The sequence below is a fragment of the Synchiropus splendidus genome, chromosome 3, assembly GCF_027744825.2.
Source record: "Synchiropus splendidus isolate RoL2022-P1 chromosome 3, RoL_Sspl_1.0, whole genome shotgun sequence".
Classification (NCBI taxonomy): Eukaryota; Metazoa; Chordata; class Actinopteri; order Syngnathiformes; family Callionymidae; genus Synchiropus; species Synchiropus splendidus.
Window position 1 is genome coordinate 4,161,299 of NC_071336.1, and position 25,647 is coordinate 4,186,945.

The 25,647-nt window shown below is 40.2% G+C and overlaps 1 protein-coding gene across 44 annotated transcripts in view; it reads right to left on the reverse strand.

The window, feature by feature from the left end:
• Nucleotides 1-25,647, reverse strand: part of LOC128755624 (receptor-type tyrosine-protein phosphatase delta-like) — a 330,651-nt gene that overhangs the window by 77,194 nt on the left and 227,810 nt on the right. For all 44 annotated transcript variants that reach the window (XM_053859413.1, XM_053859410.1, XM_053859408.1 and 41 more), the window contains one exon: nt 23,058-23,244. In XM_053859413.1, coding sequence (XP_053715388.1) covers nt 23,058-23,160 — 103 coding nt within the window. In that variant the 5' untranslated portion in view covers nt 23,161-23,244. The remainder of the gene's footprint in view (nt 1-23,057; nt 23,245-25,647) is intronic.

Sequence of the window (25,647 nt, forward strand, 5' to 3'; positions counted from 1 at the left end):
GTTGCGCTTCCAGTCTTTTGGTGTGGTCTATTGGTGCATTTCCTGCTGGTTCAGCATGACCGAGTGGATATGCAAATGAGACACATAGTTTCTCTGATAGGCCAAGTGAGCATCCTGTTAGTCTTAACTAGGTCGCTTGATTGACAATGTCAAGTCAAGTGTAAATGAAAAGAGGACGAAAATGTTGACGACGTGTAGTGGAGGTGAGACAAGTGGAACAGTGTCTTCTTTGTGTGGATATGACGTCGGTTGCCCATTGTACCGTGGCCTGACAACAATCGACAATGATGTCTGCTTAGTCACTGATCAAGAGTGACAAACCAGCAAAACTGTGGAAAACATATTCAGAATGTCACATTGGCCTGATCACGTTGAATCCATTTATACCTGTGAGATGATGTTTCCATCAGGCTTTGAAAGAAATAATGAGAAGAAAACCATTTGTTCAAAAAAGTGACTGGCAATAAAGAGGAAGACTCTCACTCTTTCTTTGCCATGGTGTTTTTGGTTGCATCATAGGAACAATATGTCATCAAAACTACAAAAATAAATAAAAAGGGACACTTTTTCAGACCAATATGAGTAGGAGTACTCACCATTGATTGCTCATTGACACAGAGTACCCATACCATTAGTACTCTTGACATGGAGGATACAATTTAAATTGAATCACAGATGTATTTTATTTCTGAAAAAGACAGAGCGGTCACTCGCCAAAAAAAAACCATAAACAAGCCTCTTAGTTCAACATTCAAAGGTGCACCCCGTCACTCTAGGTTACGTCCAATTCTTCTTCTTCTTTTCACTCGGGCACGCTCCCTCATTCACATTCACATACAACCACAACCCCCAAATAAAACTGACAGAAAACACTGGTAACTACCAGTGTTACCTCAAAACTTATTATTTTACCTCAACCATTCAGCCATAAATTGCAAAGTAACGATTGGTTCTGAACAGCCGTTTCTCTAATTCCCGAGTCCATGTTGTGCATGTGCAGAACTGAATGTAAGGGAAGCTTCCTACAGCTGCCTCTGCCTTCTTTATCTGACAGACTTTGTGAAGGCGTGGCGCATGTCGGCACCCAGCCAACAGGGAGCCGATGGGTAATTGATATGCTATTGGGAGCTGTTTCTACCCTGGAGCCATCCATTAAGGCTTGCCACGTCTCAGTATGTCGACTGTGATGGACTGCAACGACATATACAGCAGATCAACTCTGAAGGTGAGGCGAGAAAGGCTGTGTGTGAGCAGAGTCATCACACCAAGGGGGTGATTGAGGCGTGACACAGAGCTAATGGTGTTTTTACAGACATGGCTGCTCATATCACCATCATACCCTCATTTTACTTTGACTGCTGACAAACATCCATTTTGGCATGGTTTTCGGGTGTGAGAGGCTGATTTAATTCAGGTTTGTTCTTTTTCCCAAAAGAAAGCCACAGCCAGCAGTAAAAAAAAAAAAAAAAAAAAAAAACTATGAGTGCACCATATCAAAGTTTAAAGACTAAACATTACATTTATGTCCGTCTGTTTGTCCATCAATTTGGAGTCCATTTTCCCACAAACTGAACGGCCAAATTTGCTGAATTCCCTTAATGTGTCATACTCATGAAACTAGCATTCCCTTGGCTAAAAATAATGCCAACGCGAGCAAAGATGCAATATGGCAACGAAAGAATGATGTCTGGAGAAGACCAACCACTAAAGCAGCTGCTTGGTTAGGTAGCTGATTGCAGCAAGCTGTTGACATGCTGCGGAGGGTGAAGAAAACTATTGAGTTATGTATTGTCAATGACTAGTGGCGGCGTCACAAGTAGTTTTTTCTTGCTAACCACAGTTGAATTGTGAATAGATAACGACCACAGTTCTAACGTGCGGAGAGGAGACATTCTGACACCGCTTTATTGGACTTGGTGCACAGTGATTGTGGTGAATGATCAACTAGTTTAGCAGTCATCAATGTCAAAACAGTGGCAAAGCTTCGTTTAAGAGGTTGCTGGATCAAAGCAAACTTGCAGGTTCCTGAATAAAAAGCCATTTTCGGAGAAGATGCGGTCCCTTTTTTCGATCCGTATTCTATGTACAGCATGAACGAAAAAATATGTATTAATAAAAATCTCGCCAAGGAGCAAATGTGCATCAGGTTGAACGAATGAGCGAGTGTCAAACAGGCGTTCTGGAACAAAGTAAGAAGCACAGCTCCACTTGCATATTCAAATAACAGAGCCATGCCACAGATAGGCATGTATATGATCCCAGACTAAATTAGCAACAATGGATCATATTCACTTTTTCCTGAAGAGTTGGAACTTCAGCGCTTGGTTCTGTAGAGACTCATCTACAGGCGTAGATCAGTCAGTCCGATCAGGCTTAACCATGCTAAAACTACATTATCCATGACGAGTAATGTGACAAAGATAAATTTGAATAACTTTCATTTTGACCAATCAAATGCAGGTTACGTCCAAAGGTTTCTTCAAGCCAAACTGTTGTCAAGAGAATACCTTACCTGCATCTCCACAGAACTACACAGTACTTGAACATTATTCCCTCACTACATCTGACTACAGTAATGGGATTAAATCCAGACTTCTTCACGAACACTTGCCAGAAAAAGGACATTGAATCAGCAGATGTAAACAGAGTCAAGGTAGATTATTGTCTGAAATGGCTCCCATAAATATATTTGAATCACAATTAGTATTATTAATTCTTACTATTATTAGAATTGTTATTATTTAGATTTGAAGACCATAGGTATAAGACTTTTTTATTTATTTATTTATTTTTTGGCCGCTGGTTCAAGCTACTCCAATGATGTGGCGATATTAGTTTGTTTTTAAAGGAACTGAGCTGGCGCACATTGCATTTGAAAGGACTTATTAATGGCCAAAACATCGACACAAATGTTTATGGAGCACCACACCATGAATCACTGTGACTAAAGACAACATTAATAAACCAACTTTCATTTGGAAGCACGGCTCTACATTCATACTGACAGACAGATTATTTAATTTTCAGGTCGAGAGGTAATTTCCTCTCTCAAACTTTCAGGGTGTGTCGGGGTAGACGATTGTGATAATTAATCTTTTGTCTCTAAATACCACACTTTTTTTTTTTTTTAAAGAGTGCAAGAAAGGAGAAAATAAATATGTGCTTGAACTCATCCAATGTGTGAAAGCTGCTGTGTAATTCTGATGAATAGTTAAATGCAAAACCGAAGGTTTTTGTGATGAATTAAAGAGGCGGTAAAATTGACACCTTTATATAGGAAATCGGTATTTCTTCTCTTGAGATAGTTGATGTTCACACAAACCAACACAACTCTGCAGAAGACGCTGCCTACGAGGAGAGCAGTCCTGGAAAGAACCATGCATTTATGTTGTCACATAGAATTGGAGCTGGCTGGTCTGCTGAGCTTGTTCATGGGTAATCTGGCCTCAAATGGAAACACAAATGTTTAATCCAATGACTGACATGTAAAAAAAATGATATGAGCCTCAGATTACAGATAATTACAGGATCCAAACATATTCAATGCTGAGGAATTGTCTTTGGTGCAGCAGCAAATATTGGGCAGTGGGCCACTTGAAATGAAGTTCATATACAAGCACTACAACCCCATATTGCTCCCTGTCTTTCTAATGTGCTTGCGTCTGCTTGGTCAGCAACATTTGTTAACATAATTCAATTATTAATGACTATTAATAATGGTATAATACATGGACAATAAGGCTTCTTGTAGTCTCTGTGACAAGGTCAACAGGCATCTGCTGACTAAATAAAGGATGTAATCATGCTGCCAAGTGGTCACACTGCTTGCCAAGTATTGTGTCTCAAATCTGAGGTGAGGAATCTCAAGGAGCAATGGGACACTCTTAATCTCATTCTGTGTGTGTTATTCAAGCACACTCGCCGTGATGTGCAGCTCCTGAGAGTGTGCATCAATCTGAGCAGAGGCACTTTTGGACACACTACAACAACAACATCCAAAGGAATGTCTGATGCTATCGTCCCTCCACCATCATAGTCGATGAGGAGATGGAGATGCCGAAGGAAAACCCATCAATAACACACCTGCGGTTGGCAAAAGCCCTTCACTAAAACACCTGACACAATGCATGTGGATATACACTGCCCCCTGTTGTCATTCTGTGCAAGATGAGCTGTCTGACAAGATTTTTCCAGCAGATTTGGCTTGCGCTGACAGTTTCACTGACAGATGTGTTCCTGATTATTTTGAAACATATGAGGCACTGACGCTGAACCCTGAGTGAAGGGAGAATGACTCAGTATACCCAGCTTCTCCCCATGGTGTGATAGAAATATCATGTCATCAAATCCTCCTGAATTCATTCTATCAAATTACCGAAACAACCTGAGACAAGTGTATTTAGGTTGGAGTCAAAATACTGCAACCCAAACACTCTAAATACCCCCCAACATAACTTTATTGCACCTTATTCCAATGCTGAACTCCAGATATTAAGCTGGACTTGTCACGAGCCCACTCCGTCCTGTCTAATTTTGATGGGAAACTTCCTGCTCCTTCTCTTTTCTCTTCCTCTCTTCTAGGACTGGGGTGTCTGCTTCTGTTCGCGCCAAACAGGCTCTGCGTACGCACACACACTGATCCCAATTTGTAAATCCCGTTCTCACTATTTGAACGCCTGCCTGAAGTCAACTGGCATCAGTTCGTAGGTTTTCCTCGCTCTGGTATGACCCTCCGTGCCCGTATTCTGGGCTCTGTGTTGATAATTCTTCGCTATACCTTGGACATTTTCCCAAGCGCTTTGAGTTTGTGAGTTTTTTCTGATTGTCCTCCTTTACAGTGTGTCTGTTGCCTGCTCGTCTCCCCCAATCCTGTGGACTTGTTACCTTGCCTTAGACACTGGATTAACCTTTATTTTGTGCACTTGTTTATTTTCACCCTCTGGGATTGTTTGATTTTGTTTGTTGGACTTTGTCTCCCTCTTGTGCAGAGGTCGATTTACTTTGTCTTTTTGAGTTTAGTTTTTTTTCTTCTGTGTCTCCCTCTAGTGTAGAGGTTGAGTTTTGTCCTGATTTAATTGTCTTGTTATTACATTTAGTGAACTTCATTCTGGACTTTCGTCTCCTTCCTGCTGCATGTGGGTCTTGCGTCTAAAATCTTTTCAGGACTATCACCCAATCAGTGGCCACTCTTTTTGATACAAACAGAGACTATACTGCGACAAAAAGCATGACAGTGTTTCACTCAATCCATCATTGGTGGAAATACCAAACTGTTCCAGACCTCCTAAACATATGTTAGAAATTATCATCAACTAGAGCTTAAACATTTCACTTTTTCTTTCTGAGGTCTTACTTTTTACTTAATAAAAATGTTATAAAAATAAAGTAAAATAAAATAGTAATAATAATAGAAGAGAAAATAGACATGTATTTATCTAAAAAAAAGCCACGTGCACACACAGACAGTGAACCACGTTGGTAGATTTGCTGTCTGTCAGGGGAGACATTTGAGCGGTAGATGGATGCGGTGTGTCACTTAATAAAATGGCTCACTAAAACAGATGGCTTTGCTCTTTGAATTCAGCTGCTGTCAGAAGGAACCTCTAAAAAGGCAATCGAATGGACATCACGATACATTGATGCTCACAACGATCACCATGTTCAATGGATCTAGGTTCCTAAGAGTGTAGGGTTTTCAGAGAGACACATTTTTTGGCAGTATGGCTTGACAGTTGGCACAGGGAATATCTGAGACTGCAGTATTACATTTGTACTCTCCAGTAATAACAAAAAGGCTTGGCCCTCATACAATGTGAAACCAAAATAAGTGGATTAGTTAGTTCACTAGAGAGTCCACCTTCATACACCTGACCAGCAATTGTGGGCTATTAGTGAGCAAAAAGGGAATATGGAAACAAGTTGATCTTATTAACTTGCTAATAACAGCTGTTGGTGGCTATTACTTTTTCATGCACAATAATGTTCAAAAGACTTTATCAATATATATATATTTATATATATATATATTATAACAACCATTAGATAAGTTGAGGTTGTGATAAATGCCAATCATAGTGGATTATTAATGACGGATAAGTCAACCATGTCATTTGTCATAACATTATTGCTTGAAATCCAATCTAAACATGAAGCAAGCAAAATGCAAAACAGGGCTTTGAACTAACAATGAATCAAGTCTTGTTTATGAAAACACATTTGGATTTGAATCCAAACATTCAAAAGGGAAACAGAGAAAGACACATGGCATTTTGATTTGTTTCTCTTGTTTGTTTTTCTCCTCCTACAGTCTGGAATGAAAAGGGGAAGAGGGAAGCTCAGATAAGTAATTCTAATTGTGCAGTCTTAGTCTGTTTTGTAGTCAGCACAGTCTATTTGCAGAAAGTTAATTATCTGATAGGATGGGCTGTGGCAGCCACTAACACTCACCATTCCTTCATTCTGCGCTGCACAAGGCAGCGGGACAATTCATTAAATGCAGCAAAATGACCAATAGTTAGGTGCTGCATACTTCCATAGAGCTCTGCACATTTACTATACAACTGGTCAAATAAATAAATTAATTTAGAGACACTGATGCCTTACACTTGCAGGCCAAACATCAAATTCCACAGAGGATGCCGTAGAATGATGCTGAGGAATACTGTATATTTTGACACATGGGTTTTATGCAAAGTAGATTGAAATGTAAGTCCTACTGTTTAGCTACCAACTATGGTAAATAAAGTACTTATTCTTTAGACTCACTCAAAATGGATGTTCCGTGTGTTTAAAGCCACTGAAGCAGCTGGAACATGTGTGTATGGTAGTGATATGGTATCGGGTACCGACCCGATCCAGCCTCCTAAAGTGGGATCGGGCATCTGCCAGCAGATCCTGGCATTTAAACTCTATGTTTAGTGCTCACATTGATGTCATATGCAGCGCCTGTCATAATGATAACATGGCAACAGCTCACATCAGCTACAGCGTCACTGCAGCAGAGCTTTCAACTTCCACCCGAAGCTCAGCAGCTCACTAGTTTGTCACTGACTTGAATGAATGAATGGATATAATAATACATGATGCGCGTTTAGTTAAGAATATAATGTGTATGATAATGTGAAAGTATAATGTATAATGTGAAAGGCTGAACTAACTAACGTGTCACTGCACTATCCCACAATCATCGAATAAAATCATTGCAGAGTCTCTGTCAATACACATCTCATTGTTAAAGATTTTCCTGAATTGAACATGTGCTTAAAACTACCATTATAAACAGAAAATCCTCCTGTATTTCCTCTTGCTTCGTCTGGGTCTGTGTTCCACTTGCAGCAGAAATGGAGCAGGTCATAAATCAGCTGATCAGACGGCCGTGTCTGCGGAGTCACGTCGGACAGACACACAGGTGGATCTAATCAAATCTCAACTCTTGAGAGTTTCTTGTGTCAAAAGTACAATCAAAACTACAATGATGAACTGCAGTCGTCCACACTCAAATGGCCAGGTGTAGTGCCATTTTGCCTTTTAACTTAAAGCTTGACCAGTGTTATCCTACAACATGGAAAGATGGTTAATACACTGGTACAGGATCAGCACCGGTTGATACCCAAAGCCCAGGAATTGTTATCGGTATTGGGAACATAAAAGTCAAATCGCTGCATCCCTAGTGTACAGCACATTAAACGGAGTGATTTGAAAGTTTTGAGATGATACTACGTCAAACAAAACAAAAATATAAATGCACTATCAAGCACTCAACTCAACTCAAAGATTTAAGTGTTTTTTAGTGTATTTTACTGTTTCGTGAGGACAACAATTAGGAAAATCTTCCAAAACCTAGATGACCAGAAGAGCTGTAGTAAACATTTACAGTCTTGGTTGAAGGCAAGATGGGCATCCATAGATGTGAATGTGACATATAAAAGTGGCATTGATGTTCTTGAGGGGACGACCTTCATCAGTTGCTGAAGTCATTCTGCCAATGAAAGTTACCTTTGATACTGTTGGTTGTTGGCCAGCATATTTGGGTGCATTTACACACTCATTTCCAGATGTTTTCTGATGCCCAATATGCAGCCTGAGGTAGGTTCAATGGACGAAACCTTTGAGTGTATGAAGGGAGAGTCTGCGATAATGAAGTTTAGTGAAACTGAAATTAAAATTTGAAAAAAGGGATCTGAAAAAAAACAAAAACAAATTAAAACAAATACATGATACACTGTAGAGAGGTCTGCTTGGATAGGCTCCAGCACTCCCCACAAACCTGAACAGGACTATGTGGCGCTTAACTGAAGATGTATGTATTGTTAAGTAGAGATGGCAAGACTGGCCGAGCAAGTTCAAAACCAAAAGGAGGAAACTATTAAACTGCAAGAGTCAGCAAAGGCATAAGAAAATGCCACAACAAAGGTGGAAACAAAAGACACATTTGGGACAACACCTCAGTGGAGCTCTTACCACTATATAAAGTAAACAAACTGGAACAAGAGACCATGGCTTGGAGGGCACAGCCAACAGCAACAACAAAATTGAGAGAATGAAGGATAAATCAGATGAGACTGAGGAGAGAATTGTCCACTTGGAACCTAAGTATGAGCCACAAACATGATTATATACACAGTGCCAGAAGCCATGAAAGCTGATGATCTCAGCCTCCTCTTCTGGGGCCTTCAAAATGGACAGTTGAGGTACAGGTGCACTCTGAGTGGCACATGTTGATGGATAATTGCGATAGCAAATCAGTTCATGAGTTAGGGACAGCAAGCCTTCTAGCTGGCCTAACATTGAACGCAACATGTTCACTCTCTGAACTGTGTGGTTGACATTTTTATGTCCAAACAAGCCTCAGACCAATAAAATCTCTGCTGTTAAGCAACATTCCAGTGGATATTGCACTGTTCTCCAGCCCTGCATCTCTCCAGTATCCACAGCCACACAGGCTAGATAACCCAGGCGGAGAATGGGTTTGTTCACCACCTCCAATCAAGTGACCACCGCAGGCGTGCAAACATTTTAGATATTTATTTTTCATGTTTAATGTGTTAATAATGGGGCGGACTGGTGTGTATTGTACACTATTAGACATGTTTCTTGTGCCGCTGTTGGCAAAATGTCGCCTTCACGGCGTCTTTCTGACAAGAAACTGCGACTCTGCAAACGAGTGTACAACAGGGTTTCCGCCACATATACAGATGAAGCGGCTCAAAGGTTCCCAGCTTTCCATGCTGCCTCTGTGAAAGATCCGTGAGAAGTCAGTAGCGGGACTGTACCTTTCTGCTTAATGTGTCAGATATTACTTACCAAACACAATAACACGAGACTGAACCCATATGGACTTCACAGCCAGGTGAAGTCCATATGGGCTCAAGTGTGCACGCTAAGCACCGCTCAGCAAAGAAACAGCTCGGCCAAAATGAACTCCGTAGTGATGACCAAAGAATGATTGAGATATTAGCTAGACAATTGTTGTAAGTGGTCTTGATACCTCACATTCACCATTGAACATCCTGGGACTGACGTCAGTGTTGTGGGTCGTGTTCTGATTTTTGCTTCCGTGAATCACCATTTAAACAAACCAAGAGACATACCCCAGACGCGAACCAGGAACACACAGGGATGTGCTTTAACTGCTATACTGCCGCTAAGTCACGTGACCAGCTGTTCAGGTGAGCCTAACAGTCTTACATATTTGTAGGATGTGGCTCTTTTCAGCAACACCGTAAAACGATGTGGCTCTTAGCCCCTGACTGGTTGGCCACTCCTGCTGTATATTTTTAAAGAGCATGCTGCACCGTACAAAACAAGACATTTTGGATCAGACCATCGTTTTGTCCTACACAGTGATCCAAAACACGCTGCTGCTAAAGCATGCGTGGCATCCGAAGGGATCAACTGTGTCAAAACTCCACCAGAGTCACCAGACTTGAATGACTGGATCTATTGAAATAAAATTAAAATGACAGCACATTGAGCATTTGTATTAAAATTTAAAACTACTGATACAATGGCACCCCACCATTTATAAAGTTTTAAAATGGAAATAGTATGTAAGTAAATAATATAAAGAAATCGTCTCACGAACCCAAGCTAACCGCCAACAGGCTCCTCAAACAACCTATTCCTGCGACATGGGACTCTACTGAGTGCAGGGATGATGTGTGGAGCCCTAATCACACTGGAGTTGTCTCAAAACACAACCAAAGTTGGTATGAGACCAGCTTTCACGAGTCACTCTTGAGCTGGAACTGTGCTGTGAGGGGAACAATTGAACTGCTCCTAAACTAGCGTGGCAGTGTGCCATGGCTTAAATGAGAACTGCAACGGCATTAGAAAAATGATCTCTTTTTAAAGATGAAATCTTAAGTGATCAAATGCATTAAAATGAAGTGGAAACATTGAAACAAATGGATAACAAATAACACACCTGAACACAACAGCTTTTGCCATGTTATTCACTGTAAAATCCCGAAAGAAGTCGCACGTCCGGTGGGACCTCTGAAAAGATGGACCGTTTAGATTGGTGGTAAGTTTACTTCTCAAGATTAAAAACTAGCATTTTGCTCGCACTAAATAAGACAAAATCTCCCCCTCTGTTTCTCTCTGACTTTGTGATTGGCTGCATTCCGTTCCATTGTTCTTCGCCACAGTTTCAAAAAATCCTGGTAGAAACCCTTGTACAGTCTTGTACATACACTATTTTGTGCATAGGTGAGGTGATAGGTGAATGCCCACCCGTGTGTACGTGGATACTGTTTCTCCAGCTGTGGCATCAAAAAATAATGGTATGATTACAACGCATTATTGGATTATTAAATTATGATGTATTGTTTGAAGTTGCAGATGGTAGGACATCACTGAAGGCCTAAGTGTGAAATGCACAGCCTGCCACTGTTACAGTATATACAGCATTTTTCCCTTGCAGGGAATTTATTGGACAGAGCAAGCAAGCCCGATTAATTAGATTCTATTTTGTGGTCATCCCCCCACATGACTCCTTGCTTTTTCTTCGTTTAGCCTTCAGTCCTTTATGCCATTGTGCTGCTATTTATCACAAAGCCACCTCGACAGTGCCTTTCCCCACTCTCGCCAGGAAGCCATTAGAGCATCTCTACGCTGTGGTGGCCAGATTGCGTTATCTTACCTTGTGCAAAGCATTTATCATCTTTTGTTTCTAACTTTTTGTATGTTGCTGCCCTCAGTGCGTCGTCTGATCTGCAACACTTGCTATAATGAAATATCAGGAGGTTGAGGAATTAATAAATAACCCCATTGAACAAAGTGAATGTGGCGAAAGCGGAAAAGATGCATGCAGGCTTTGTGCGTGTGCCAGTGGAGAACACACAGATGGCACTGAGGAAGTTGAAGCAGTCATGTGGCATGATGCCCACATCACCTCACTATTTACAGTGCCCTTTGAGTTTGAATCTGCACAGGTTTGAAAAGAAACCTCCAAAAGACACATGCTAATTAAATGTACCAGACTACGATGATTGGGTACAGATTCAGACCGATCAGCTTGACCCACGACACGCTTTGTTATTGTGTATAACGCAGCCTCTGTATGCAGACGTGTCCCGTTAGCTACATTTACTGACTGTTTTTTCTTCATATTGAGGTGTAAAACCTTTTCTGTCTCCGCACTGGACCGTGGTAGAGTGTCGCAGGGGAGGTGCTCGCTCTCCACACCTCAGAGGCTGGAGCGCGCACTCCAGGGTTTGATGTCCTGTTGTCGGCTGGAGCTCAGACAGGGATGAGGCGAGTCTCGGACAGAGCGTTACTTGGTTTATTACTTTGTCAGAGCCAAACTGCACAGAAGCGCACATTCAGAGCTGGACACGCACCGGGCACCTCTTCACTTCTGGAGAGACCTCACTCACTCGGCAACCCCTCCCACATGCAGCACCTACACACATAGACAAACAGCGCACCTGCAGCAGACACTCTACATCCACTCCTACAAAAGCCTATTTTAAGGCTTGGAACGCATTATTTCTTTTTCCATTCATTGTAATGGGAAAAATCGATTCAGATTTCGAACAATCCGCTTCTCGAACGGCCGTCAGGAAGGGACTGTGGTCGAGAACCGAGGCACCACTGTACTAATACAGATTTTTATAGTTGTGTTTAATGTAAATACTCAGCAACAAATATAAACAATTCAAATTACTGTGTGACATTTATTAGAAACATCAGTGGAATATTATTGACTGTCCCTTCTGCCAACGCGGCATTCAGTCAGCAGCAACATTGATGACTTAGCAAGTGTCAAGGGGTGTCCCCTTTCACCCTTGACACTCGTTTCTGAGGGGAAGGGCTAAGACGAAGGGGAAGGGGTAAGTGGGAGAATTGGGACACAGCCTAAAGCAGCTGGAATCAAAATCAGCTCTTCTAAATCCTGCAACCTGGTTTTCAGTCAGAAAATGGAATACCGCCTTGCCTGCCTTGCTTGAGAGAGCCAGTTGTTGGGTTCTTCTTTTTCAAATTAGAGACAGATGGGTCATAAGAATAACAGAAGGATTAAGGTAGGTCAGTCATCTTTATAGAATGACTCCTAGAAATAGTCCTGGTGAGGCAATGCTGGCATGTCCAAATTGGAAGAGGCCTCGGGGCATGCCCTTGACATAGGACTACACACAACCTCAGACATGTAGGTGGTAGAAAATGGATGTTTATTTTGTCTGTTTTTTTTTTTTTTCTTGTTGAGTATGGAGCTGCAGCAACACAAAACCTTACCATAAGTGCTTGTCTTGTCATGTTTATTTCCCATGATCGTATTTCCTCAAGACAAACTGCCTTACTTTTATGTTCACCAGTAAAAACTCAATTAAATCCTGCAGCCTGGCTCTGTAGGAGTCACATTTAGAGATGCTTTGTAGATTAAACTTGCACATCGGGGATGACAAGATGATCAAATGGAACAGTCAATGCAGAGTGGGACATAATTAATCTGAAGTCTAGGCTTCTCTAGAAGAGTTAAGATTCTTTAAAAAAAATGTGTCATCGAACTTAATCGCATCAGCAGGATTAATGTTGGAAGCTTCCCCCACCAACCACACATTGAGCTCTGTGACTTAGTGGGGACAAGGAAGTGCAGTCCGTGTAAGGCACATCAATTTCATCTTATTTATATCACCACATTTTCCAAGTCACAACTGTAAGGCATTTATCTTCAAAGACAAACACACCGCCCTTCTGAAAGTTTAAAATAAGGTTCCAACTGTTTCAACTCGGACTGAAAGACATGGATACATTTTCATCTCAATATTTCATGCCCAATATCTCAATGTCGATAACATATGACTACATGACTGAAAACGTATTTTTCAGGGATTCTACATTTTAGTGTCAATATCAATGTCATCAAACTGTATTAGCTCATATAACAAATGTAATACCCAACTATATCACTGAGTTCCACATCCCAGTTGAAAGAAGGATATCATGAATTAATTAATTGAACCTTCAACCTTGGTTTCAGTCAAAACGCATGATCTTAAATCAGTTTATTACCATTATTTATAAAGAGTACCATGTATTCCTTAATACATAAAGCAGTTTATGTGCACAAGGCACATATGACAGTATATTCTTGGGATTAAATCCAAGTGTACATAAACAGTAAAACTGGGTTAAATTGCGTCCATGATTGCAAGCATGTGTCCCATCAGAATCTCCATCAAATAACCAACATCCAACCAGTTTCACCAGAGAACTGCAATCCAGGATGACCTCCGCTAATATTGGTGGTGTTAATCCAAACATTCAAAGGAAGGATATTGAGCGCAGTCTCAGTAAGCATAGCGTAGCTAACAGCGATCAGCATCAGCTATGTGGAGCATCAGTTCTTTTTTGTTTTTGGTCTGAAATCAAAAGTTTGCCACAGATATCAAACTAGTAAACAAGTCATGCGTCAGGCTGGCTTCAGCTGTCAATTTGCAGGAAGTATCAAACAAGGTATGTCCTAGTATCTCAGTTGGTATCTTAGCTTAGTACCACATTGGAGAGAGAACATAAAAGTGACAATGGCTACTGCCATCACAAGATGAGCAGAATGAATGAATGGCGATTTTACTATGTTGTTAAAAGCCTACATAGAAACAGAAAGTAGTACTGTAATGCTTCAATACATATTGATTTCTCATATGACAGTCAGCTAAAGCACCAGCTGACAGATTCAGACAATAAATGAATGCAGCTCCACAGCTCTATGGGGGAAGCAAGAAAACACTTGAGTCATGGCTTTTTACTTTTTATGATTCTAAAAGATAGCAATTCATGGACTGACACTTTGTGCTAATTTGACAGAGGTTGAAACACAATGTATAGGTGCAGGCTGATTATTAAATCATTGCCATTGTGATGACTGTACTGAACACTATAATACTTTCCATCCACTTTTCAACTTTACAATGAAATTGTTTTCGTTTATCATATTTTTCTTACCGTATTTTTATGCTAAGGGTGGTTTGGTATGGTTTTTGATTTTTTGTTAATATCACAATGTTTATCACAAAGAATGATAATTTACAATGCCATTTTTTTGTTTGTTTTTGTTTTTGTTTTCTCCAATATCATGCATCGGTAGTATATGTACGTCATAGAAGCATGACCTGCAACTAGGCATTTGTACATTCAATTTCAGTGGGACTGCCATTGGTTGAGTCAGGTCCTTCAAAAAAATTGTCCTGTCTTGAATTCAACAGCAAAGCGTAACAACATGTTTACCAATGGATGGAGGTGTTCCCCCCATTTTGCCAGAACTATAAAAAGCAATAAAACACCATGTCCGTAAATCTCTGCTCTTAAAAACAGAATAGCATTCCTCACTTACAACAGGCACAGGGAAGCCAAGGATACTTAGTGGGAAAAAAAATGTGTGTTGGCAGTTTTGTGAATCAGTGTGAAAGCACACAAGAGAAAAGAAGGGATGACAAGAGAGTAAAGATGACAGAGAGAACTGCAGCTGCTTTTGCTTGTGAGCATGGCAGATGCGCTTGGCATACTGTAAATTTTCCTGTGGAATACTTTAATTAAATCATTTTTTATGTCCCTTACTTTACAAACACTGTACACCAAAATATATGGCCGTTAAATATTGGCATTCTATATTTAAGGCTCACTCTTGATTGGCCACCAATTGGTTTGCTAGCTGCAGGAAGCCAGAATACAATCGGTAGAGGACATTTCTGTTCCACGTTGGTTATGGCAACCTTCCTTTGACACAATAACACCAGACGACTTTGTTTGTTTTTGTAGTATCTTGATAAAGAGGACCAAGAACTTCATAAGCATTGTGTCAAATGGGTGAAAATCAAACACAACTAATGGACTTAGGTAGTAGAGATTCCCGATCAGAGTCAAGTAACTGAAAGTCCTTTTAGCAAGAAGGTGTGAGATTACAAGTCGTGGAAAAGATGTTCCCTCAGGGCGACGCACACAGACAAATGCTTTAGACCATTACGCCGACTCTAAAACCCCAATACGCCCCAGAGGCAGACGAATGTGCCACATTAAGATTTGTGCATTGCACTGCACTCTACAATAACAATTCACACATTTCAGTTCACAGTGACAATTCTTGGATACTGTTACTCTTTCCTGGATTATTTTGTTTGTGATTCAAATCAATATTGATTCAATTAGATTGCAATGGTTTGATTAGGTGTTGTCACTTCATAATGAGCAAAAAAATAAAGAAATCAGAAAGAAAACAGTAGGTTTTTGTGCATGTTTTCAGACTCACAGCGGAATCAAACAAACTAATCACGGTCTGATGTCAAATAACCTTCTATGCAGAAGTCGTGTGTGACCTGATGCAGTACACATAACAAACCTGATATTTATTATGATACATATGATGACACGACAATGTCGTGTAGATTTGTCTTCAACTTCCTTCATTGAGGTCATTTTGATCGTTAGTTCCCACAAGAAGATTAGAAGAGGTGATTTGTTGGTTTCAGGAGACGACATTACCACAATGTTAGCAACTGTTAGCATGGTCTCAAAGTCAGTCGGGGCCGGTGACTCTGTGCTTTTCTTACTCAACATCTATCATTCTTCTAATACATAGACAACACAATCTCCAGAATATTTAATTTGCGAGCTTATTCCAAAAACCTGCCAAATGAAGCGTGTCTGACAATGATGATAGTTCAATCATGCTGATGGCTTTGAATCATCTGACACATTGATTCTGGACCTTTGAAGTTGGTAACAAGTCAATCAGTGAGCATGATCGCAACAGAGTTCAATATAATAGTCTGTAAATCACTCTTCCTCTATTATAGGAACTGGAAGGACTGAAGAGCTCACAGCGCCACCCCTCTGCATGATAAACCAATCGGACTCGGTGGCTTAATCGAGCAACTGCCTCGGTCGAGCCCCTCTCTGCATATAACCACAGTCACCAGGGCATGACACACGCAACAAATGTACAAAAAAACAGAGAACTCTCAGTTCCGTGTGTGTGCATGTGTGCGTGCATGTGACGTCAACTCAATCTACAATTTTGACTAACAACTGACTCACAAGTTTAGTCAATCACACATTCTGGACTCTCACAGTGGAGTTCATAATACTGTGAAACACAGAACTAACTAACTCTGAATCATGTGATGATCCTTAATACAATCCAAGTCAGACAGTTGCACCTGAAATCTTTCATCTGCATGACTCGATCTAACAAACTACGCACTCTGTCAAGTGCATTCGGTTCAAAAGCCCATCGTGAACACAAGCTAACCGGGTTTTGGACAGAAGAACTGCACCTCTTTGGGGTGAGCTTCTTGCCTTGGGCAACAAACATGATGGATGCAAATCTCAGGCTACCTGAGTCACAATCTGGAGTGTGAAAAGTCCCGCTGTAACCACTAATGAACATAATCATTGAGTAGATAGATAAAAATTTTTTAATGTCAACTAATTGTAAAGCTAACTCATGATTAACAGCAACGTTAATCTGCTCTAAATATAACTTCAAGAAAGATGCTATTAACACATCTTCATTTTGTGCTGGGGAGCAGAAAGTTCAGCCCCGGAGAGTTTCAGGAACTTTATTTTGTATCAGAAAGCTGCTAAAGCCATTTCAATTTCCCATGTTTACAGCAGAATTCATCTATATTATTACCTATTTTGAAAGAACAAGGATCAAATTCAGGATACTTGATGGAGTTTTTCCTGTGTGCAAATTTACTTTACTGCGGAAATTACTGCATACATGGGCATATTTGTATATGAACAACAGATTTAAACAGGCCAAGTACTGACTGCACCTTCACGGCCAGATTATCAATTTTCCACAGTGGTGATTACGGTGTCAGTGACTATTAACTCTGCGCTTTAGAACAGCTACGTTGGTGAGTAAATCTGGAGCCAAGAGATAAATCTGCTTCAAGTGCAAGCGTGCACAACACAGATTAGTTCATCACCATCACCAATGATTTGGCCAGAAAATCAAAAAGGACCAGCATCAACTGTGTCTTCAGACAGACTGCAGTGTAAAATATATATAATCTTATTATTTAAGCAGCTAGTCTATTTTAGCAGCATGTTGTCGTATGTGCCGTGATTATTCAGTGATGCTAATATCACATGTAGGCGACTAATTTACATGGAAGCAAAGCTTCACTGGCCCATTATGACCACATAGTACAGTCTCAGTAAGCTGAAGTGATATCCTTCGGGAAACTACCACTCGAAGAGCAGTAATTCATACAATTGTTATTCATACGTGGATTGGTCTATAAAAATTGGAGCACTCTTAGGCTGTGTCCCGATTCTCCCACATACTCCTACCCCTTCATCTTCCCCTCAGCCTTTAAAAACAAGCATCAAGGGGTAGGAGTAAAATATTCCACTAAGAAATGGGACACACCTTGACTCTTGCTATGCCATTAACCATTGCTGTTGACCGAATGCTGCGTCGGCAGAAGTGACAGTAATTTGAATTGTGAGTTTACAAAATTACATCAATAAAACATCAATAAAATTGCAAGGAACTTGTCAGCATAATAGCGTGGCTTTATTTCAAATACCTGAATGGCAACCTTTTTTCTATCCCCAAAACTGATATGAAATTAAGTGTTACCATGTCCAGGATGTGTTTCAATCTGAATTGTGACTCTTGCTATGCAGGTTGTTAAAAGATGCAGTGCTCTAACACACATTGTGAAATGAGTGAATGGAGCCAACAATTAGATTTCCACTTGAGCAGTGTCTGGCAGCATGATGAATGAGGTGGAAGACCGGGAAATTCTAGTGATTTAAAGTTAGATCACCAGCTCACTGCATCCTGGGCTGTACGACCAGAACCACTGGCATGACCCAAAACATACCATTAGGAGTGACTCAAAAAGTAGCATGTTAAGGTCAAAGAATTGCTTTGTTTATCTTAAGACCTCAACCCAATTAAGTTGGTTGTTGAAGATGAAGATTCATGTTTCCAAGCATCAGCCAAGAACTATTTATTCAAGATATTTCTGCAAAGAGCAATTATGTTTAATGTGTTCATTGTGGGATTGAAATAAAGTACTACTGAATATATTGTAAAAAAAAATACACGATTATTGATGAAGGTGGATAATTATATGACAGGCACTTTTATTTCGTTGGATATTTCAATTTTAAATTTCAAGTAAATAATACATTCTTAAACACACTTCATTTGGCTATGTATTTCACAGAATTCAATTTAGATAAAAGATATTTTTTCTACATTGTTTGATTTGTCATCCATCATATGAATGTTAGAAAAATGTGTGCGTATTTCACCATATATACGGATTTAAAAATGACTGTACGAAAAAAAAATACTGTAAATGCTACATGCTTGATTTGATTCAGAAGCAATTGCTTCAAAAGTAAATATCCATCATTCATGTTTGCGTGCATGCGAGTGTTTGAGTGTGCATGTCGGAATAGACTTAATTTATATCAAATTAGCATGCAAGGAAATTAAGCATAAGATTTAATTTGAGCTGTTGTAAAAATGCAAATTGCAGGATGGCCCCGGAAGCCTATATGCAAATACCCTCGTATTGTACAATAATTCATAGGAGCCCGGGCATGAACAAAACAACAAAACACACACACTGCTGTCTGATACTATCATGGGAATAGTGGCTGTAATCGCTGTTAGACTTGCTTTGGGGTCCTGGCTTTGAGTGTATTCATGCATGTGTGTTAAGGACATCAACTCGCTTTTGTTTAAGAATTCATTATTCGTACAATACTGCATTATTATAAATACTTTGAGAATAAATGTTCATTAGGACTCTGCACTACAATTAAAGCGCCATTTAAGTGATATGGTGGGGTATATAAGTAGCTCTTGAAAATGTTTTATGCTTTTTAGTTTTGCTTTATAAATCTGCTCCAAATTAATTTATGAGCATTATAATTTAAATAATTGGCAGTTCACTCTCTGAGTCATGTATTATGATGAAATGTGCATTTGCTTGTGGGACACCTGGCAGGTTGCAGTGTTCAGTTTGTCCACAAAGAAAGTGGCTTCAGGTTTGTCAACAAAATCCAATGAATGTGAAGCGCCTGATGTCAATCCAAAAGTATTCCTACGGTTGTGAGCGGAGAAAAGTTAGAGCTGACTCGTAACATCTCAATGTTCAGTCAGGCTGTGGAAGCCAGTCGATTACCATCGACACGTTAAAGGGAGGCATACTGGCTTCTTGGCACTTACCATGCCATCCAGCAGCAGTGCGAGGAATCAATTAAAACAATTTGAGTCCTGCAGTTTGACATGGTCCAGCACAGCATGTGATTAGCCTGTCAAGGATATAGGTTCCTGTCAGCCACCCCTCCCCTCTCTGACACGTTTTTCTAAAACATCATTATAGATGTTGCTTTTAGTGCAATGTGGAAAAAAAGTGCTCTTCATCAGAGTGTTGAGTGTGTTTACCTTTCGTTATATTTAGATTTACACATTTTGGCAAAAAGCTCTGCTTTTCTATCCTTTTACCAAGAGAAGTGGTTTGGTTGAAGTGAGCAGAAACTTGCAAACTAGTTACACATAAAAATGCACTTAAAATCGTGATGAAAAAATCAAAATTGTGATATGGTATTTGTGTTATATCATATACAAGCATGCATACTCAACTTGGGTAACAAACTCTTTGTCATGTTCTCACTGTGTGTTTTGTCTGTTCCGGGTTTTTTGCCGTTTATTTTACTGTACCTTTACACATTGTTGGGCATTTGTTGTATGTTTGTGGTATTTTTCCTTCCATCTGTGTTCATTTTCAGACTGCATTCTTTTTAATTTAGATTAATTTTGTTAGTTTTAAGTATGGTTTATATATTTGTTTTGATGTTTTGGTTTTTCTTGTGATTTTTCTTTTTTCTACTGTGCTGTTCAGAGTTGACTGTGTGCTTGATTTGTTTATCTTTAATGTTTAAAGTTTGTTTTACATATAATGCTTGTATGCTGCCGTAACAACCCAAATGTCCACAATGTCGGAAGAATAAAGGCAGTCGGATCTAACCTAATCTAATGACGATGTTGTGCCATGATGTCAGTCACAGAAAGGCCACCTCATTCGAGTGTCTTCATCATTTAAAATTTGAAGGAAAGCACATGTATATGAACTCTGTAGTTGTTTTAACAGTCATAGCAAATGTTCACCTTGAGTTCAGTTTTGGTCACATTAGCACCCCAGACACCGCACTGATTTTCTATGTTCAAATCGCTCACAAATTGAACAATATTAATTTGATAAACGGTATGTACGAATAATTGTCACTGCTGTTACTGCTCAACCAATGCACTCTGAGCCATTGATTCATTCAACACTGTCTGGTTTATGCAGGACAGGTCATATTTTGTTGATTTTTTTATGTATTTATTTTTGTTTTTAGCCACCCACACTGGCTCTGCAGAAGCTGAAGTGGATCAATGGGCAGGGCTGATCACATTTGATTAATGCAACATAAAGTAGATGCACCTTGAACAATCTTTCAGTAGCTCAACACATGCTCCTTTGTAGTCCCTTAAACCTCTGTAGCAACAGCAAGCCACTGTGCAACTTGTGATACGTTTATTTTGGCTATGAAATGATGACACAACACAGTTGTTCACATCGAAGGCAGGGGGCTACAACAGCTGCAAACACAACCCGATGAAGGACATTTAGAGACTCACAATCCAATTTGTGCCTGCTTTTCAGATGTTTAACTGTTCTGTACAACAGCAGACTTAAACTACTAAAAGTGGCAATAACAATAAACACAAATGGTCACAAATTGAAACTGTGCCAATAATTTATTTCAGAGAACACAAAAATTGGGCTAGAAAGAGAGAAAAGTGCTGCACTGGCATGGTCCCTGCTATGACACATTGCAACTGCACGGGTGTAAAATTACAAGACAATGGAACGGATTGATGGGGAAATTTATCAGGTACCCGTAATTAAGAATATCGGCCATCAGTTTGTGTGACACTGTTGTACATGACCTTGTGTAAATGGTGCCTTCATTCAAATATATTCTCTCCGTCTATTGAGATTTTGAGACAGGGAAGATAAAACTTCTGATTCATTCCTGTCTGACTACAGAAGCTAATGATCCATGGATCTTAAGAAAAGGAAAAGGGGGAGTACACACGCTCAATGTAGTCGGTGGTTGTCTCACATCAATGAGGAAGCCTCTGAAGTCTGGTAACTAGTTTCATTTACTTGGAACAGGTCGTAATTTTAACATTAAATCCCTTTAAACATATTTTTTAAATGTCTATATGATTTCATTTTGAGATTATTTATCATTACTGCTCGTCTTATTTCTGTTCAAGTTCAATTAAAACCATTTTATTCTGCTAAGGATAAAAAATATATATATAAGGAGGAGAAGGAATAACTCCACCACTTCAAGTTACCATATCAAACATACGGGTATGTGCGAACAAATGTGATCACTCCTACTTCAGATACAGTACATGATCATTACTTCCAATGTTCCCTCTAAGCTGCGCACGTGTGCAATTGCGCACAGCTGATTCGATCTCAGCACACTAAATATACATGGTGCGCAACAAAATTTTATCCTGAATTGAATATAAATTACTGCAATTACTACAGGACTTCTACAAGACATAAAGCCTTATGACTTTGGACCAATAAAATGAAGCGCTCACAGCGCAGTTCGACCGTCTGTATGCCTAACCGGCAGTTTCCGCAGGTTCTCCAGTGCAGTGGTGGTTAAGACCCTCCGCCGAGTGACACCGCTACATACACAATGGAACGACCAGCAACTAGAACAGCTGCTATTTGAAGTGAACTACTCGACCTGGCTGATGTTTAAGAGCTGATTTCTTTTAAAGTCGCTCGTGGTTGGTCAAAATGCACTGTGACAATTGGGGCGACGGAGTTACGCAGAGGAGAGAGTAAGAGGGAATCGTTGCAGCGCAGGTTTCAGAGTACAATACACACACTAGTCAGGTGAGGAAACTAACAGTGTAGTAGAAACCTGTTCCTTCTTCATTTTAGCCTGATCCACACAGGCTCATTGTTCCACCGTGTTCTGTGTGCTAAGCGGTCACAGAATACGGTGGCCTCAAGCAGACAAAATTCAGTCTCATGAGTCTCATCAATCCGTTTAGGAAAGGATAAATGTTTGTAAAAGTTCTTTGATATCCAGCGCCCTTAATGGTGTCATGTGACTTCAATGACGAGAGTTAGTTTACTTATTGTATAGTAAACTAACTCTCTTATTATATTGTCTACTGCCTACAAGATTACATCTCAGCTTATTTTCTGACTGTATACCTCTGCAGCTTTAAGTCAGTGAACATTTGCCATATGACTTCGATGAGGTCTTCCTCCTCAACATTTCCTAAAATAGTTGGCCACGTGATGCTGGTCAACATAACAGTATGGAGTAGTTGTCACGTGCTCACAAACATAAACGCTCTTCCAGGCTAGTTTAATTGTGAACCATGACAGTGTGGCTGGAGTGAGAGATTGGAGGGGATGATATTTGCAGGCACCATGAACCTGTCAAAACAGGAACAACATTGAGACCCACAAGAAAGCCAGCAGTCTACTTACTTTGAGCGTCAGTTAGGTGGAGCAGCAGAACCAGGACCAGCAGCAGCCACAGCAGAAGTGAGGGTCTGGCTCTGCGCATGGTGGGACAGCTTGGCAACAGCATGCTCTTGGCAGCCTGCGTGACGCTGGCTCACAGAAGCCTGTGAGTCAGTTTGGTCTGATTTCTCAGCTGCACGATATTCACAGCCTATGCAAAAAGAGTGAGGGATGGGGAGAGGAGAGAGAGATAGAGAAAGTGAATGAAACAAAGCTGTTAGCTGCGCAGGTTTTATCAAACCTCACATATTTCAGACGTGCCCCCACACAGCCTTGTCTGCAGCTGACATAGGAGAGCAAGCCACGAATGTGCTCACAGGATATGTTCTGACAGTTCTCTAAATGGAATAGTCACTTCAAGACAATGTGTGCGCCCATGAAAGGAGTGTGCGCAAGAGAAAGCATGCAGATGAAAGGGTGAACTAATAAGATTTTGTCTTCACAGCTCCGGTTGTGAGCAGCAATTAAATGTGGTGCATAATGAGAGGACATTTTAAGTCCTCCTCAGATCACTGCTGATATCTGTTTCACATGAAGAAGCAGGCTGCTGCTCGCAGGGTGAGGCAGAAGGAGAGCTGAACATGCAGTGTATTGTTTTCAGAGATAGCACTACGATCACACTGGCTTCACTTCTTCGATCGCGCCAGATATTAATTCTAAAATACTAGACACATCCACCAAATTGTACACTTTTGAGGCGATTGTTAACATTTGGTTCACCTTGACAACAATACACCTGAGGCACCCAAACACATGGGTGACTGGAACCGTTGTGAATTTAGTGAGCAAGTAAACCCAAGCGTGCTCCTGACGCAGATCGGTTAGCTCACAGTTTCCACTCAGAACCCACTCCGCAGGCTCAACTTGCATCTCACCTCATCTGCCAAAAATCAAAATATTGATTCTGAAGAGTGTGGATCTAAGTGAAAATTATTGCCTCATAAAAGCACCATTTAAGCTATCTGTCAACAATGTTAAAAAGATCTACCAAATTACAACAGCTAATTTATAGACTACAGAAAAACAAGGAAGTGCTCTTCAGATGTGTGTGCACATTAAGCATTAATACCAATAACATACTGATACATGACAAAAAATGAATGCAGTGAATATAGTAAGACAACTGAAAACATTCAGAACAATAAATAACTCAGCAATAACTCTAATAAAAAAAGCTGTCTGCTTGGATTAACCCTTGTCAACCATGAAGAGGATTTTTTTTTTGTCCAAAATGTCATCAATGTCTGTGAGATGTCACTTCACCTCGAAATTCAGGGTGTCGAAGTTGTGCACAATTCCTGTCCATGTTTTGATTTAAATTAATTTCTTTCACCAAAACAAATATTATCTTGTTTGCGCCCATTTCAAACTCAGATTATACCATAAGGCCAACTGTGTGTGCTTAGCAAAAATAGGTTTCATTGGTGTTTTTATATGCAGCTACCAGCAGCAAAAAAAGAGAGGATGAAACAAGCTTTCTCGGAGCTCAATCAGTGAGCCCAATGATGACAAAGTACCTCATTTCCCTGTAACCAATCATCCCCTTTCCTCGCTCCTGGCTCTCTCCTTTCATTTCTGTGGGCTGTAAATGGCAGCAGAGACGAGGAGATAGCGCACCTGTCACAGTCGATTTGTGTTGGGGGAGATAGACACCGCTACCTGTCTCCTGCAAGCACCGCGGGGCCAACAGCAAGCGTGAGAGGTGGGGACGTGAGGCGAGGGGAATCAATTTGTGGCCATCTCATCCCCTGCTCACACTCGCATTCATATATGCGAGCGCACTAGATATCATTTTCACATCAGTGAAGTTCCTACTGATTTTGAATCTGACGGACACAGGGGTCAGGAGATCAGCCCCGAGCCTGATCAATACTACAAATGCAGTCTTCTATGTACCATCAATGTGTTCCTGTCCGTTCCTCAAGTCAGACGGCCCTCGGAGTATATTAATGAAGTGCACGTTAACATGCGAAGCTTCTACCACTCGCACAGAGCAAACACAAGTCAGTAGTTAAGATCGCAGCTTGAAATACATATTTCGTTTATTATTATTATTGCTGGTGTTGCTATTATTGTTATTATTAATATTTAATTTGCTATTTGTTCCAACTCCAGCAATGATAAATACCGGGCAGTTGTGCTATTATGTTTTGTGGAAAATTTAAACATGGAATTAATGTCAATAAGTGTGTAAAATCTATGTATCAGAATATCAATTCCTTAATAATTTCAACAGATTATTTGCAACTTCGCCGTTTCATACTTGAAACATCACACTTCATGGTGTAATTTAAAATTAAATAATAAAACACAAATATCACTCATGCAGCATACAAGTACATGTTGCTTTGTTCTTGATCCGCTCTTGTTTTGAAATGATTAATCACAGTGTTCAAGTAGTAACCCGCTTGTGCATTGTGAGATGATTTTTTGGCTGTAAGTAGTCATTAGCTGCAGCCCTTCTAATGGTTTCATTGGAGTAGAGAGTTGCCTCAGGCCCACATGAACAGTACAGGTATACTGAGTTCATTTTCAGTCTTTTCTGATGAAAATG